This window comes from Cololabis saira, chromosome 17 (genome assembly GCF_033807715.1).
Source record: "Cololabis saira isolate AMF1-May2022 chromosome 17, fColSai1.1, whole genome shotgun sequence".
Taxonomy (NCBI): Eukaryota; Metazoa; Chordata; class Actinopteri; order Beloniformes; family Belonidae; genus Cololabis; species Cololabis saira.
In genome coordinates, this window is record NC_084603.1 from 20,640,171 (window position 1) to 20,656,043 (window position 15,873).

At 37.8% G+C, this 15,873-nt stretch overlaps 1 protein-coding gene across 1 annotated transcript; it reads right to left on the minus strand.

Annotated features, from left to right (window-relative positions):
* Nucleotides 1-6,178: 6,178 nt before the first annotated feature.
* Nucleotides 6,179-14,540, minus strand: rgra (retinal G protein coupled receptor a). The gene is made up of 7 exons (XM_061745633.1): nt 14,120-14,540; nt 13,568-13,724; nt 12,509-12,630; nt 11,865-12,018; nt 11,632-11,749; nt 9,928-10,041; nt 6,179-8,065 (listed from the first exon to the last, which is right to left on the minus strand). Exons 1-7 carry the CDS (start codon nt 14,196-14,198, stop codon nt 7,922-7,924), a joined length of 888 nt encoding a protein of 295 aa, XP_061601617.1. The 5' UTR covers nt 14,199-14,540; the 3' UTR covers nt 6,179-7,921.
* Nucleotides 14,541-15,873: the final 1,333 nt, after the last annotated feature.

Genomic DNA, 15,873 nt, shown 5'->3' on the forward strand with positions numbered 1-15,873 from the left:
TGGAACTCTGCAGTGGCTTCTGGCTCACCCAAGAGACTGCACTGCGCTTAATCTCTTTCACCCTCAACCTCATGCACTTACACACAAATACACAAACATAGGTTCGGTACAGTGACACTGCGGACGTATAGACGAATAAACGTAGATAATGCATACCATTTTTTCTGAGAAAATAATCCATTTTTAGTTCAGTGGCCCTTTGACTGTGGTTGAGGGAGGAGTCAGCGCTGTCCTTATAACTGGATTGGCTGTGTTAGGGGATCAACATTTTTGCTGCTTTTTTTTAAATTTTGTTTTTTTCTCCTCCAGTCATTTTGCTCTGATCTGATTTGAAACTAGTTCAGGAGATTCAAGATAACCGTGTAATCTTGCCAAAGTATTAATTTCTAGCAGGCAAACAAAATCCCAAGGCCCAGCAGGCAAATGCACGCAGCATTAACGTCAAATACAAGCAGAGTAGATCAAATGATCACAGTGTGTGGTCATTTTTAATGAATTGAATTCTGCAAGGAGGTATAGTCTCAATGTATGGATTGGCAGCATATGACTGGCCGTTTTTTTTTTTACAGTCCCACATTTTTAAAGACAAATTAATCAGTTTACCACAGTTCACATGTTTTACATTAGAGCAGTCTGCTGCTGGAGAGTCTAGTGGGAGGTGTGTTGTCTGATGCTCTGTGCAGTTATATTTCAGCAATTTAAACTGAGGCCTTTAAGCTGTCAATAGATTTATTAATATAGGTTGTGTAAAAAAAGAAAAAACACAAATGGAAGTGGAAAGTACAAAAAAAATCTTTTAACTGCTGCTTCAGATATACGTTTATTACCAGGACATATACAGGGGATATTCTTTGAAAGGGAGGGAGGTTACAACCTCAGGGGCCAACTTAATTTCAAAATTATCAATAGACGCACAACACTGAAGAGCTTCTGTATGTCTACCTATGGGGTAAAACTTTGGAACAGCCTGAGCATAGATCTAAAACAAAGTAAAAACATATCACAATTTAAAAAAAGATATAAAGAAACTTTTTTCTCAAAATACAGTGGCGAATAAAAATGTAGATATATATATAGATTTATTTAATATGTGTAGATATAGATTAATATTATGGAAACATGTTATATATATATGTATGTATATGGATATATAGTGATATATTATACATACAGTATTTATGTATGGGTATATCTCTGTTAATATATATGGATATAAAGTTATATGTACATATGTTGGTAAATGGATGTATATTCATGTTGATATATAGACTTATTATGTTTTTTTTTTTGTGTTCTATAAGTAAGCTCATTGATTCTCTTGTTATTTTGGAAAAATGAATATAAGATTTAGGGGTAGTGTTGGAGAAATTCATGTATAATCACTTTAAACAGACTAAATGCTGACCCTTAAAGTCTGAAGTCAAGTGACATTTTTACCGTGTCTCTGTCTGTTGTGAAATCAGTTTGATATCCTGTGCTTCTGCTTTACCCGCGTTTGACCTAAAGCTAAGAAGCTATTTTAGCTAAAAGGAAGTGTATGACCTTTTCTTGTCTGGAATAACAAGCGAATTAACAAGCTCAGCACTTTTGCCTAACTCCTGTGTAAAAATGTACTCATGATGTGTAAAAAGTATACGCCCATGTACTGAATAAATTCAAGCTGAAGGGGAAAGCTGATTCGGAGTTGAGCGGAGACACCTCAGTATTCTGAATTCTCCGAGGAGCTCTCTCCCCTTTGCAAAGCTGAAACTTTGAATTGTGTCTGGTTCTCATTTCTTTGTAGGGTAACACAAAATAACCCAACAGGTAGGACCTGATAAGTATATACTTCAATCCTACTCCCTTTCGAATATGCTGGTGGATCTGCGAGGTCTGCCTTGTCTTCTTTTTTTTTTTTTTTTTTACTTTTTAGTATTGTTCTTTCTAATTTGCATATTCGAAATAAAGCTCAATAATATAACGTTATTTGAAAGAAAAGAAAAGGAAACACTGACTGAATTAAAAGCATCATCATTTCATATGTGAAATCCATTTGTTAAATCAAAGCATATTTCCAGATGACCTACTGACTGATTTAAAGTGCATTTGTATTTACAGTACATGTCATTTCTGCACATGGTTTGGTGAGCCAGCAATCTTGTAGAAGAATTGAACCACCATAGACTTTGTTTTATTTTGTATTAGAGTCAGAAAGGACCACCAGCAGAGTTTTTCTGATGCAATCAATTTACCTGAACATCAGAACTGCAAGACCAGAGAACAGCGATCATATATTGCTGAAAGACAAGATGTGTATTTTTGTGTGTGGTAATGTAGTCAGGGGTGTGAAACGTGTAAAGTTGTCAAAGTATTGTCTATGTTATACTGGTCCCAGCGTTTGCTTCAGTGACGTAAAGCAGCGATTTCTGAAGAGCAGTGACGCACAGGCCCACTTTAATCCAGATTACACCAAAACACTAATCCTGTAAAAACAGTGTCTTCTAAACAAATATGTTTTCTCCAATATGTAATACAGGTGAACATCAGATAAGTATCCATTGAGTATTGTTGAGTGATGTCACATGCTTGTTTTCGTAATGTGAGATAAACTTCCCAGAAATGGTGAGATTTCTCAAATTCATTGAATTGATTGGGAGAACAGCTGCGCTCAGCATTAGCATTGATAGTCCGGTGGCCGCTCAACAAGAGAGAGTGTGTTGCTGTGCATGTGTGTGCGTTCTTATGGTGTCAGCGTTATATAATCAGCTTCACATCAGGCAGGATCATTAAAGGAGATTGTGGTCGACCTGAGGCAGAAGGCCGGCGTTTCACCTCGGTTTGTTGTGCCTAGCTGGCCTGCAGGTCGGTCATTAGGTGTCGGAATCAGAGTGTGATTTTACCAAAGGGCTTAATGGAAGAACTGGCGCTCACCTGACAAAGTCAAACAGCTAAAGATGTGAAAACTGCTTACAGTATACGAGTTGGAGAATCCTGCACTTTTTTTTCCTGCTGTATATTTCTTTGCATCAATCCATGCCTTTGTAACGTGTGCAGCATGTGGTTTTGTGTCACAGAAGTGTACACACGGCCCCGCTTTCCTTTTTGTTGTATGTTTTTTTTTGTCTTTGGTACACAGCATATATCATCATATTATATTTAAAAAAAGACAGATTGGGAACACTGATTCATCTGACCACAGTACACATTTAGAGGTTGGACGAGGTTGACATAAGCTCTCTTTAGTAAACCTTGAAGTGGCATTTGTGACTGTAGCTCCATATTGTTATGCTTAACAGAGATTTCTCAAAGTAATAGCATGCTTACATCAGCAACTGATGACCGAGTCTTGATGGACTGCTGTGTGAGGGAATCTTATCATAGATTTATGCTCTTTCTCTTGTATTGACCTAATTAAGTTAATCCAGATTCTTTGAATTGTCTGATTATATTATGTACTGTAGAAAGGGGACTATGCAAATCCCCTCCAATTTAATTTTGAGGAACATTGTTTAGAAACATCTTAATAATTTTTGTACGCATTTGTTATTTTAACCTAATTTTTAACCTTTTTACCAGTCCTTAATTGTGGAATGTGTTGCATCCTTAAATTAAAAAAATGAATGCATGTAATTAAATAAAATGAAGTTAATAAGACACAACAGGAAATACATATTTTGGTTTTATACTACATCAAACAAAAGAAACCAAAAATAATAGTTGTTGCTTTAAATTTTAAGTTACTTTTGACTTATTTTTATCCACATTTGTTTTTTTTATGTCATCTGTCCCTGTCAAATGTCTAAACCTGCCCCCAAAGTAAGTCAGCAGTTACGGCATAACTTTAAATAAGCAGGTTATTTTTATTTTCTGAACTCCTGTGGTAATCTCATTGTCCCACTTTTACCAGCCAATAACATCGTCAGTAATATATGATATATTCTGAAGAAATCACATGATTTGGTCCTTTTTGTTGATTAGGTCTGCCGCTGGTACCCGTCGTGCTCAGAAAGGTCTCGTGCATGTAACTTCTCTGTGTTCCTGGAACAGTCCCAACTGCTTTCATTCGCTCTTTCTGCATGCTTTTGTGTTTATATTGCCGTGTAATCCTCTTGAAAAGCCCATATGAAAACTTCACTGGTCGACCAGACATAATCTGCACTGAGCTCTAAGTACCTGAATATGTTTGAATGTAAGATGGGGAAGTAGATGAAAATAAATAAATAAATAAATAAATAAATAATAGTAACCATGCTCTTGCCAGACATTTCGATTCACTGCATAACATAATCCTTTATTATAAATGTATATATATATCCATTATTATATATGTATATGTATATATGTATATGTATATATGTGTGTATATATATATATATATATATATATATATATATATATATATATATATATATATATATATATATATATATACACACACATATACAGTATACGTTTATGTATGTATATGTATATATATATATATATTATTTATTTTTTTAAATGTAAATTATTTTTCTTTTATGCAAAAAAACTTGTTAAAGTCTAAATATCTAGTATAACTTTTAGCAAAACAAACACTTTGTATTGTTGGTTTTATATTTCTCTTTTTAGCACACTCGTCACTAATGCTCTGCTGTCTTGCCTTTCAGGGCGGCTAAAGTCAAATTAGAAGAAACCTAAACAAACTCCAACTGCTAATTGACTTTAATGTTGAGTTTATTTTTATAATTACTGTATTTCTTGCATAATGGTTTTTAAAACTCATTGGCAGTTGATTATGGCCTCCAGCCGTTCAGGGAGTAGGGTCAAAGAAACTCTTGCCACCATCTGACAGCTCCATATGGTCATCAGTGTCGGTGGACTTCGATGAGCACGTCATTATCTGATGGAACTTGTGGTTTGATTCCAAGAAAAATAATCAGTACAGGAGGCATACATGTAGCAAATGTATTTTTCAGGCACATTTTACATAATCAGAATAGCATAATCACTAAGGGCTTTCCTGTGGAATAATTGAGAGTCGCTGATGACACAGGGTCTGAGTTTCCTCACAGCACATGTGTCATTAGTAAATAATTATGCAATGCCCTATTCTAGTGACAAGCTGTTGTCAATTAATCTGCTTAAAAACTCCCGCTGGGGGCTCCCACTGTATGTTTCAAACTCTGGGTGTTATCGTCATTACTCTGGATGGATGCTTAGTTTACTTCGATTACGCTGACACACATCCACTCATGGTGGAAATATGCACATCTAAGTATTCTAAATCTTCACAAAAATCAGAAAGACTGTTAGGAAAATATGATAATCTTTTATCAAAGTCAATTTCATTTATTAACCTGCTCCCATTTTTGTATTTAAGACTACAACAGACTCCTAAAAATCTCCTATAGTACCACTAATCTGACATTTGTAACTGTTAAGTGCCTAAAATACGAAGACAGATGTATATGAACAAAGTAAAATGTATTTGGCTCATGCCGACTCAGAGAAATGCTGCATTTCTTTTAACATTTGAACTCTCCACGTTGTCTCAACTTTTTCTGTTTCGAGGTTTGACATAACCCAACTCATTAACCTTTTATAGAGTTAATTAAATACTTGCAATTTTTAAATTTTGTCTTTAGTTATTTGAGAATATTAAAGAACCAAATTTACTTACCACTTCATAGGATGTACTGTATGTCTAGTGAATCTACCAAATATAGTTACTTGCCTGGAAAAGGGTTAAAGTGTTTGTTCTAACTGATTCATAATATTCATTCATCATATTAAAGTGTAAATGACATTAATGATATTACCCTGGGAGTTATTTTAGGCAGACAATCTCTGCAGTGCTTGCACCTGCTTATTCACCCCTCTGAATGGTTTGTTCCAATTACTCAATTTGTTCCTTGAACTCTTTAAGGAGCAAGAAGTATGAGTTCTTAGATGCATTCAGTTGTGTCAACCAGCTTGCTGTCAATCCCACATCCACCCTGGCTCCGATTCAAAATGGGGTCCTACACCCTGGTATTTATGTGTAAGTCTTTGCTTGAATGGAGCCTAAATGCCAAAGCCAAATATGTGTTACAATAAAGTGTTATAAACTTACTGTGAGAGTTGTCTGACTGAAATACACTTCACAATATCTTAAACTTAATATAAGGCCCATCATGAAACACCAAAAACCAGAACATCAAATATTTGTAATCCTTTATTACAGTTTTTTGCATCTTGGCATGTTGTTGATATTTCAGTACAAAAGCTCTGTGGAGGATCACTCTCTTAAAATTATAATCTTCGAACCAACTGGCACAACATCAGCTATTACTTGTGCATGTTGCATTTTCAAAGACACAAATAAATATACAAAAGCCACTGCACATGTAACGACATTAGAGGGGACAGAATCATGTCATCTGGGCTTCTGCTTTCAGAAGCACCGCTAACAAGAGATTTTACAGGACTTAAACTATTAACCACTTTACATGAGAGTGTCAAGATGTGAAAGAGTCTCTTTGTGTCATCATGGATTTACTTGTATGATGAATCTCATGCGCACAACACAAAACAGAGATGGGAAATACCTCTGTATCATTCGTTTAAAAGAAAATATCCACCATTCATTCAGTGGCAACAGCTGTTGTGATTATGCATTTCCATCTAGAATCCCACTCTGCTCTCAGATGTTGTAACCTGGTAACATTTCTTATTACACATCACATCTTATTATGGCAGATTAACTGACTTGTGAAGCTGTGAAAAAGTGACACAATATTTGTATTGTTCCATGATTTGTGAACGTTTAACTGATAAATTATGTTCGCGTCTAAGTCACACAAAGGGTAAATACAAACACGCCAAGTGTGATCTAAATTAGGGATACACTTCAGTTCAGTTAATGAAAGAACAAGAGTTAATTCTGAGCTCTTTTATCTGGTAGGTAATTCATTGCCTCACAGACTCCTGCTTTGTGCTTCGTTTGTAAATGCCGAGCTGAGAAACATGTCCGGTTGATCTACAGCCACCGACTAATCTCTGACTTATCGTGGGGGCTGTGTGTTGAAGAATGGTGCTCTTGTTCAGAGGGCCGCTGCTATTCTACCATGGATACAGAGATCATGCAAAGAACTGAATTACATATCTGTGGTTTCTACGCACATCACATTTCAATGGCGGGGCAGTAATTAATAAAGAATGCCTCCTCGGTTGACCACATGTCAAAAAATTTTCACTGAATTAAAATATAGAAATATTAAAATCTTTTTTAATACGAGGCAGCTTTAAGGAAAAAAGATAAATATGAAAAAGGTTTTAACTTTAACAAATTACATTTTGCAACACAGATGGAAAGAAATATTACAGCCACTTCGAAACATAGTGATTGGTCAAATAATTAAATTATTCTTATCCTGCTTGACAGAAAAGTTGCTACTTCAACATTTAATGTAAACTTTCGAGTGCTGACACTTACCACAATCATCATTTGGTTTGAAGCTCCATGATTTTCATGCTTTGTATGATTGGGTTTTGAGCGAGCCCAGAAACTGGTACATTTAGACTGTTTGGATTAAATCTGTTAACAGTGTAAAATTCTGGGAATAATGAAAGTCACTCCTGGCTTAATAGAAGAAATCAAATTAAAACTAAAAATCAAAGAAATCGTATTAGTTGCAGAAAAAGAAAATGACTTGTTGTATTTAGTATATAGAACAATTGACTGACATGTTTAGTATAGTCCATTTTTAGCAGCATAGAAATTACAATTCTTTCCCCCCAAATAGGCTACTGTTTTGTAATATCCCAGTCCATCTAGAAACAAAACTGCTGATGCAGTAGGAAGCAAATCCACAACACAAGGGGCAATGATTGGTCACTGCTCAAGACACATCATAGGCACAGTTGCTCACAGACAGACATATCAAGGACATTGGGTGTGAATACTTAATATATACATAGTTTATTTAGATTTATTCTCGATTTGAGGCACATGAACTTTTTCCCCAGTGAGAAGCTGCCAAATCCCTCCTCTATAGTTCTCATTTCCCAAAGCGTACAAGAATGGATTGAAGGTGGGAGAAGTCTTAGCCAGGATGGGAGCAATCTGTGGAGGAAGGTGTGACAAGGGTGTCAGAGCTTAAAAACGTTATAATGGAGCAAAAAAGAACTGCCAGTGCATGATGAACAACCTGACATTCTTACACTCCAATGGACGAATCATCAATCGATATAACATGTATGTTTGTGGATTGTAGGGGAAAAACAGAGCACCTGTAGAAAGTTTAGATTCAAACCGGGAACCTTCTTGCTGTGAAATGACTGCTAACAATCACACCACCTGCCCCATACCCAGAATCTTTGCAAATCCAAACATTACACTTTTATAAATCAAGTTGATGTGGTCTGTGTAATCCATATGCAGTAGAGAAGGTTCCAACACACAGTTGCGAAAAAGAAATTACAACCTATTTTAAATCAAATGTTTCACTCAGCAAGGCAATGCAAGGCAAGGCAAGGCAAGTTTATTTATAGCACATTTCAGCAACAACGGAATTGAAGGTGCTTTACATGACGAAAACATATGTAAAGTAAAGAGAACAAAAATAAAAGATGATGAATTTTAGTACAAAGGCATAATAAGGAAAAGTTAGAGTTAAGCTAGAGTTACAGTGTAATAAAGGAATTAAAATAGTTTACGTTTAAATCCAGAAGGGTTTAAATAATTCATTCAAAAGCAGCTGTAAAGAAATGGGGTTTTAACTTTGATTTAAAGGACCTGAGGGTTTCAGCATTCCTGCCGTTTTCTGGAAGTTTTTTCCAGATCTGCGGAGCATAAAAGCTGAATGCTGTTTCTCCATGTTTGGTTCTGATTCTGGGTCTTTTTTTACTTCCTCAGTTGGACTGGTGGCCTCATATTTGCCTCCAAAATACACTGGTTTAAATAAAAGATCAAGGATAAACTGACGACTTTGGTCAGTCTTGGGGTGAACTTGCTTGGATGTCCCCGTTTGGGAAGAAACAATTGTACATTTTTCTATTTGTAAATGTCATGGAAAAAATTCAAACCTTATTTTCCTAATAAAAAAGGGCAACAGCTGTAAGGAACAGAATGAGAGAGGGGGATCTAAGATGTGTAAATGCAGATACCAACAAAAGGCCAACAGCTGCGGGGCACGGGATGGGAAGAGGGGGGTGTGAAAGATGTAAATGCAGATGAAAGGGTCACATCTCTTTTGTAATGTTTACCTTCCTTTAAGAGGACTAGCACCCATATGTTGGGTTCAGGGGGTGTCCCTCGAATTGCCCATTGCCCATTCCCATATAAAAAGAGTGTAACAACATGTTGCCTCAGACTCAACTGTCTTTAGCCTGCATGCTGCATGCTGCTGTCCTGACTGAGCATCAGCTAAAATAAACTTTGGTAATCTCTAGCTCATTGATGTTGTAGTTTGTTAAGGATCTGTACTTTACTCTGTTCAATTTACTGTATACAAATTGCCACAACATAAACAACCCTTCATCATCGTAGATTTATATCTCCATATTGTTTTGAATTTAATTGAGATGACTTCATAACCTGTCCCAGATTAATGAGTAGCAATAACCACATTTCTAAAATCATTGCTGACTCATTCCTCTTTGGTATTGTGTTTTCACACTTGAATGCTGCATACCAGCAAACTGACAAAACATTTCTTTATATAACAGAAGTCACACTTGCTGGTGATAAATAAAACAGATTTGTTTTTTCACACACTGCTGCCACATTTTGCAGAGATTTGCAATTTAATGTTGAAGTGTAATACGTCATATCTTATTTTACAATCTGAGGTTACATTTATCATATTTTGAGACATGTTAAAGACTGGTTGATGTTTTAGTCTTGAAACATAAAACCTTAGAGATGATGAAGGATCATCGCTATTGGGGGGTATTTTTGTGAAAGTTTGGTCTACTTGTACTTACCATCCTGATCTTGGGTGAGACTAGGTTGGAATTCTGGATGGCAGCGTAGAAAGCCAGTATGCCGTAGGGGCCCCAGCAGAACAGCAGAGTCTTAAGAGGAGTGCTCGGATTGAACTGTGAAGGGGAGTGGACACACCAAAGGTTCAGCAGAGAGAAAAATGTGAAAATCAGAGGATAGAGAGGATCAGCGCAAAAATGACTTGTGAGCCATCACCCATAAGAAGTGGCGACAAGTCTGCCTTTTTCATGAGGCCCTCTGCCTGGAGGAAAATCACATGACTGGAATCATGTCTGGCTGCACAAGAGTACTGTATGTAACAGGAACATTAAGGCTGAGCTACCAAATTAAAAACAGCAATTGAGTGGAGGGCAGGTTGTTCTAATCCGAGGGTCAAAACAGACAGTGCTGTGAGTCATAGTTTAAAAATGCACAAGAAAAATTCCCCGTTTAAACATTGAGTTTCCATTTTCCTTTCTTTTTATTATGTTACAGTGCTCTATTCCTAAATGAAAACGCTTCTACCACATAATTTAATAAAGTTATGTGAGCTTGGCATAAACAAGGCTGCATAGAAAGAGTTTGCAGTGACTGGAGAACTGGAGAGAGTCACGAGCAACAAGTGTTTACGCGGACCATCAGGTAGTAGAACATCTCACCCCTTTAAGGCCAAGAAACACATCTGTATTTTTTCATCCCTCTGATTGTTAAACCATGTGTGCCTTTTGTTAGCAACATGAGAAAGTGTATGAGAATAACCCATTTGATAGATACAGAGTTTCATTGTTTCTGCAGAGTATTTGGAGTCTCTTTTCTTGCACACTTTGTGTTTGTAATGAGAAGCCCTCTTGCCAACTCAGATAACTGTAAGTAATGTGCTTATGCAACACAGCAAGGGGCCACCTGATTCACTGATGCAGAACTCCATTTCTGAACCTACAGATACATAGTTTTCGTCACTTCTTACCTGCATTCTCAAGTAAGCACTCAATCTTTTCCCTGAGGCAACAACCTAAATATTTCACAGCGTGCATGCTAATGATTCACGGTTTTGTTCCTCTAAATAACAACCATGTGAGGAAGTCTGTGTTTGCTAGAATGAGCAGATTCCCTCCAATTTCATTCAGTGGGCAGTTTGAAAGCCGGGAAAGTTTCATGTTTCAAAGTTTATTTAGACGGGACAATGCATATTCATGAACACTACATTAAGCAGTGTAAATACACCGGGTTTTAGCAGAAATGCTAGTTTCCACCCGCAGTCTCCACAAAGTCGCTGCGTTGACTGCATATTTCTGAGTTTTTTTTTCAACTAAATCAATCTGCTACATTTACGTAAAAATGTTTTCTTCGTTTTTTTTGGGTGTAAGATATTTTGACAATTCTGCCACCCTTCTGGGTGCAGAAAAAAAGGAGTGAAGTTCCTTACTTCCACTTCGATTCTTCATCTACAGCTGATTAGTTTCACATATGACCCACAGACTGAGCAAAACATCAAGACTTGTGATGGTTTTGAGTTTTGGGTCTCAGAACTTGAAATGTGTCATGCATTCCCATAAATTTGGCCTTGGACCAAATTCAGCACAAATGCCTGGGTGTGGATGCCAAGTTGAATCTGAAGTCTCACTGAGTATGTCATTACCTCACATGTACAGCTAAATTCATCATTTTAATCATGTTGTTGGGCGGTGTTTTATTACATCACTTACCCTGGGGTTTCCAGTCTTCTTGAATCTCTGTGAAATGGCCTGGTAAGAGGACATGACAATGAACACCTGAATGCCCATGTTGAAGATGCTCATTGGGACCAAGTAGGACACATAGTTCCTGTTGAGCGAATAATACACAGAGGGTTGTGAAATTAGATATTCCAGAGAAGAATACTCGACACAGAGCAATCTATCATCTCGACAGCGGAGTGAGGAGTGTGCATTTATCATACCTGTCTCCCTTGCTGTAGTCCAATGTGCAGCAAGTCCTGAGGGGCTCGTAATCATACTCTCCCCAGCCAATGAGGGGCATGGCGGCCCAGAAGGCAGTAAAGAGCCAGACACATACAACCAGAGTGACAGCGCTACTCCACTGGAGCTTTGTCCCTGGCAATAACAAGAAGTGTTAGCTTGTAATTATCTTGTAATGACTTGTAATTTGCACAATACAGGTGGGATACAACTATTCATTCATGACAAAACTCATATTTAATTATGTGCCTTGGAACAGTTTGTCTTAAGGTTGTTTTTTTTATTTTTTTAACACCCGGGTAGCTGGTTGATGTACAACCTATAGGTCAAAAGTCACGCCCCTCCCCCCTTCAACTGTGTTTTACTATAAAGAATGGGTTTAACAGCTTTGGGGTTGATTTTATTTCACATTTTTAAAATTATATAAAAATAGAACGTTGTATCAGTTTGCTGTTGTTATCAACATGCTCTGCAATCATTTTGTCTCTGTGATCCAAACAATCTGTGATGAAGTGCAAACGTTGACTCCATCCGCTCTCTCAGGGCATAATGTGACCCTGTTCACGACAGGAGAAGTAATGATTGCGATTGCATCACTGTGCATAACCTCACACTATCAACTTACTGGTGCAGTACTGGTGATATCTGTCCCAAGCAATAGCTGCTATGAATTGGAGGCTGGCGAGAGCTGTCATGAATCCCTGAAACCCATGAGTCTGGCATCCGTCTGAACCATAAGGCCAGTACCTGGGTGCAGAAAGCACATGTATGAATGAGCCATGGGATGCCCCAAACAGTTAATTCTCTTGATTAATAGTAATAAAAACAGATGTAAGAAAAACTTCAGCTTTCATATTTCAAATATGGATGTACATTTGATGAATAAACCAGCAAATACTGAAGGCTGCTGAACTATGAGACCCCCACTGACTAGGGTTGCCACCCATCCCGTAAAATACGGAATTGTCCTTTATTTGAGAAAAAAATGTTGCGTCCCGTATTGAACTAATACGGGACGCGATTTGTACCGTATTTTCATTAACTTTTACACCATATTGTAGTTTAATTATTGAAATAAATTAACTTTTACACCATATTGTAGTTGAATTATTGAAATAAATTAACTTTTACACCATATTGTAGTTGGATTATTGAAATAAATTAACTTTTACACCATATTGTAGTTGAATTATTGAAATAAATTAACTTTTACACCATATTCTAGTTGGATTATTGAAATAAATTTACTTTTACACCATATTCTTCACCTGTAGGCTATATTATACATTTGGGCTGATGTGGACATACAGTAGCATAGGAAGCTATTTCAGTTGCTAGTATGGTTGGCTGTCTGTACAGTCATGCAAGTTCAATGCTATTAAAGCACTTTAAACTTGAAATCAAAGCATTTTGTTTTTTTATATAAAAATGTTATATAAAAATAAACACATTTTTATTCAGTTTAGAAGTTTGGGGGCTTTTTTCTTTTGGCTCCTGCGCTGCTGAAATCAGGGCGTCCCTTATTTCTATTTCTGAAAGGTGGCAACCCTACCACTGACCCTTCAGCCTTAATACTGTAATAACCACTGCCGATGGACAGTTTTATCAGCAGTATTATTCTTTCCTTAGACCCCTTTGTTAGGCCGTGGCGAGGCATTATGAAAGCTTGGGTTACATCACTCACCTCAGAAAGCTGGAGAAAGCTGCGATGGTTGCGTTCATGGAGATGCCGATATCAGCCATCGCTAAACTGAACACTAGGAAATTGCTGGGGGTTCTCAGCTCCCTCACTTTGAGGAAAGCGACGACTGTCACCGCATTTAGAAAGAAGCCCAGCAGACCTTTTGGAGGAAAATATAATATTACATGATTGCTTGTCAACAGTCGGAGCGCGCAAAGGCGCTTCATCGTCTTAAGGCTGATTTATGGTTCCGCGTTACACCAACGCAGAGCCTACGGCGTAGGGTACGCGGCGACGCGCACCGACACACGCACCACCGTGGCATTCCGAAACGAAGCCAAACACACTCTCTTCAACAATCGCATTCATTTCTCTGTTGAAATACTAAGAGATGTGGGTTTTTTTGCGACTTCGAGGAGGAAAAAAAACATCATATCTTCTCCTTGCAGCTCATAACAGGATCAGTGGGCAGCCCTGTCACAGGTTAATGCTGCACACGGCGGGCGCAGCCCTCGTAGTGGACCATCTGGCCAAATTCCAGGACGAAATACTCACCCTCCACTAGTAGACAAGATCCCAGGGAAAACACATCGAACTCGGAGAAGCCCTCCGGTAAAGGAGACGAGGAGACCATCTCGACGCAGATTTTTACGCAACAAACTGCAGCTGTCACCGACTTTTCACTCCTCTCAAGTCCGTTCGTTTTATGCGCCTCGGTGTGACTGCACGGATCCCGCTTTTAAAGGGGCATTTCACGTGAAAAGCATGCAGTTTATTATGTAAACCCCCCTCTCTCTTCGTCGCCCCAATCCAATCCGCGCAGGAATGTCTTAATGAACATAACCGCACAAACCGTAACCCTTAATGCGCATTTGCGCGGCGCAACAATAAAGCCCTCAGTCAGTTACACAAGCAGCCTTTGTGTTGCGGTGTCCCGGTGAGGATGCGGCCGCTGCTGATGAGGCGTCGTGTTTGATGCAGCTCCGCAGTCCTGCACATCCCAGGGAGCACAACAGGTGTCTGCAAGGATGCAGCCTCCTACCAATCACAGCAGCTCCCGCATTTAACAAGAAAAAAAAAAACACATGCAATCCATCACACCCAAGGATATATGCCATTCATTATGATAGTAGTGGGCAAATCCTACTTTTTTTAAGACTTAGCCTATATTTCTCCCTGTATTTTACGATGCTTTAGAAAAAAAAATCAATCATGTGAAGTACTCTGACTCATTACTGTAATCTTGCACATGCACTGACGGACACAAAAGTCATTATTGTGAATATACTGTCTGCAGAGTACATTTTTAGTTTGCATATTTAATCCTTTCACCCATGTGGCAGCACCATCTGAAACTGAACATATCAGCCTTTTGTGGACATGTTTTCGTGCAGAAACTCACTGACCTTTGAGGATTAAACCAACTGTTTGTAATTCAGCGATAGAGGATGACACAAAATTGGACATTCGGACCAACAGTATTCAGTGTGAGAATATATATATATATATATATATATATATATATATATATATAATGTAATTTGACTAGAGGAGAAACAAGCACAACATTGTGTGCCTGTACCGAGTCTATCAAAAAGCCTGTGAAAAACTAATGGCCAAATTACTTCTGTATTTATTATTATGATGTAATTTTACTATAGACAGGACAATACTAATGTTAATATTTTTTCTAAACGCATTCAGCAGGCCTCATGGTGATAGATATGTGACCAAAGTGACATTTGCATTATGTTCAACAGTAACTTAATAAGACACAATAGTTGGCTCACAAGTTCAGGTTGTACTTGTCCCCTTAAACAAAGTGAAGGATCCTCTATAAGGGGTTGGTATAACTTTATTTTAAAACAAAGGTCCTTTCTTTACACGAAACGCGTAATTATTTGACACAAACCTGTTCTGCTGCTATGTGTAACCACACAGCAAATCAGAGAGAAATAAATCAATCATTTTACATAGCAGCCAAACTTGCGACTCCAGGACTCAAGTCTTGCAGTTTTTTTGACCATCACCTTATCAATCCCTTTACAAAGTGTTTGACAGTGGTCACAACGCATAATTAAGGCTTTTTCAAATATTGTTGCAGTTTCTGTGTCATGGCACCAAAGCAATAATAACAATAAAACAACTCCCCACTTATCCATGCCTGTTGATAAGCTTAGGTCTTCTGCCAGAGAGTGAAGGATTTTACACATCTTAGCTGCTTGCAGGGCCATGCTCTTCTGGACTTCTGAATGCACTCTGAGTATTCTGATTGTCATCGTGCTGCTGTCTTCCACATCTTTTCTACT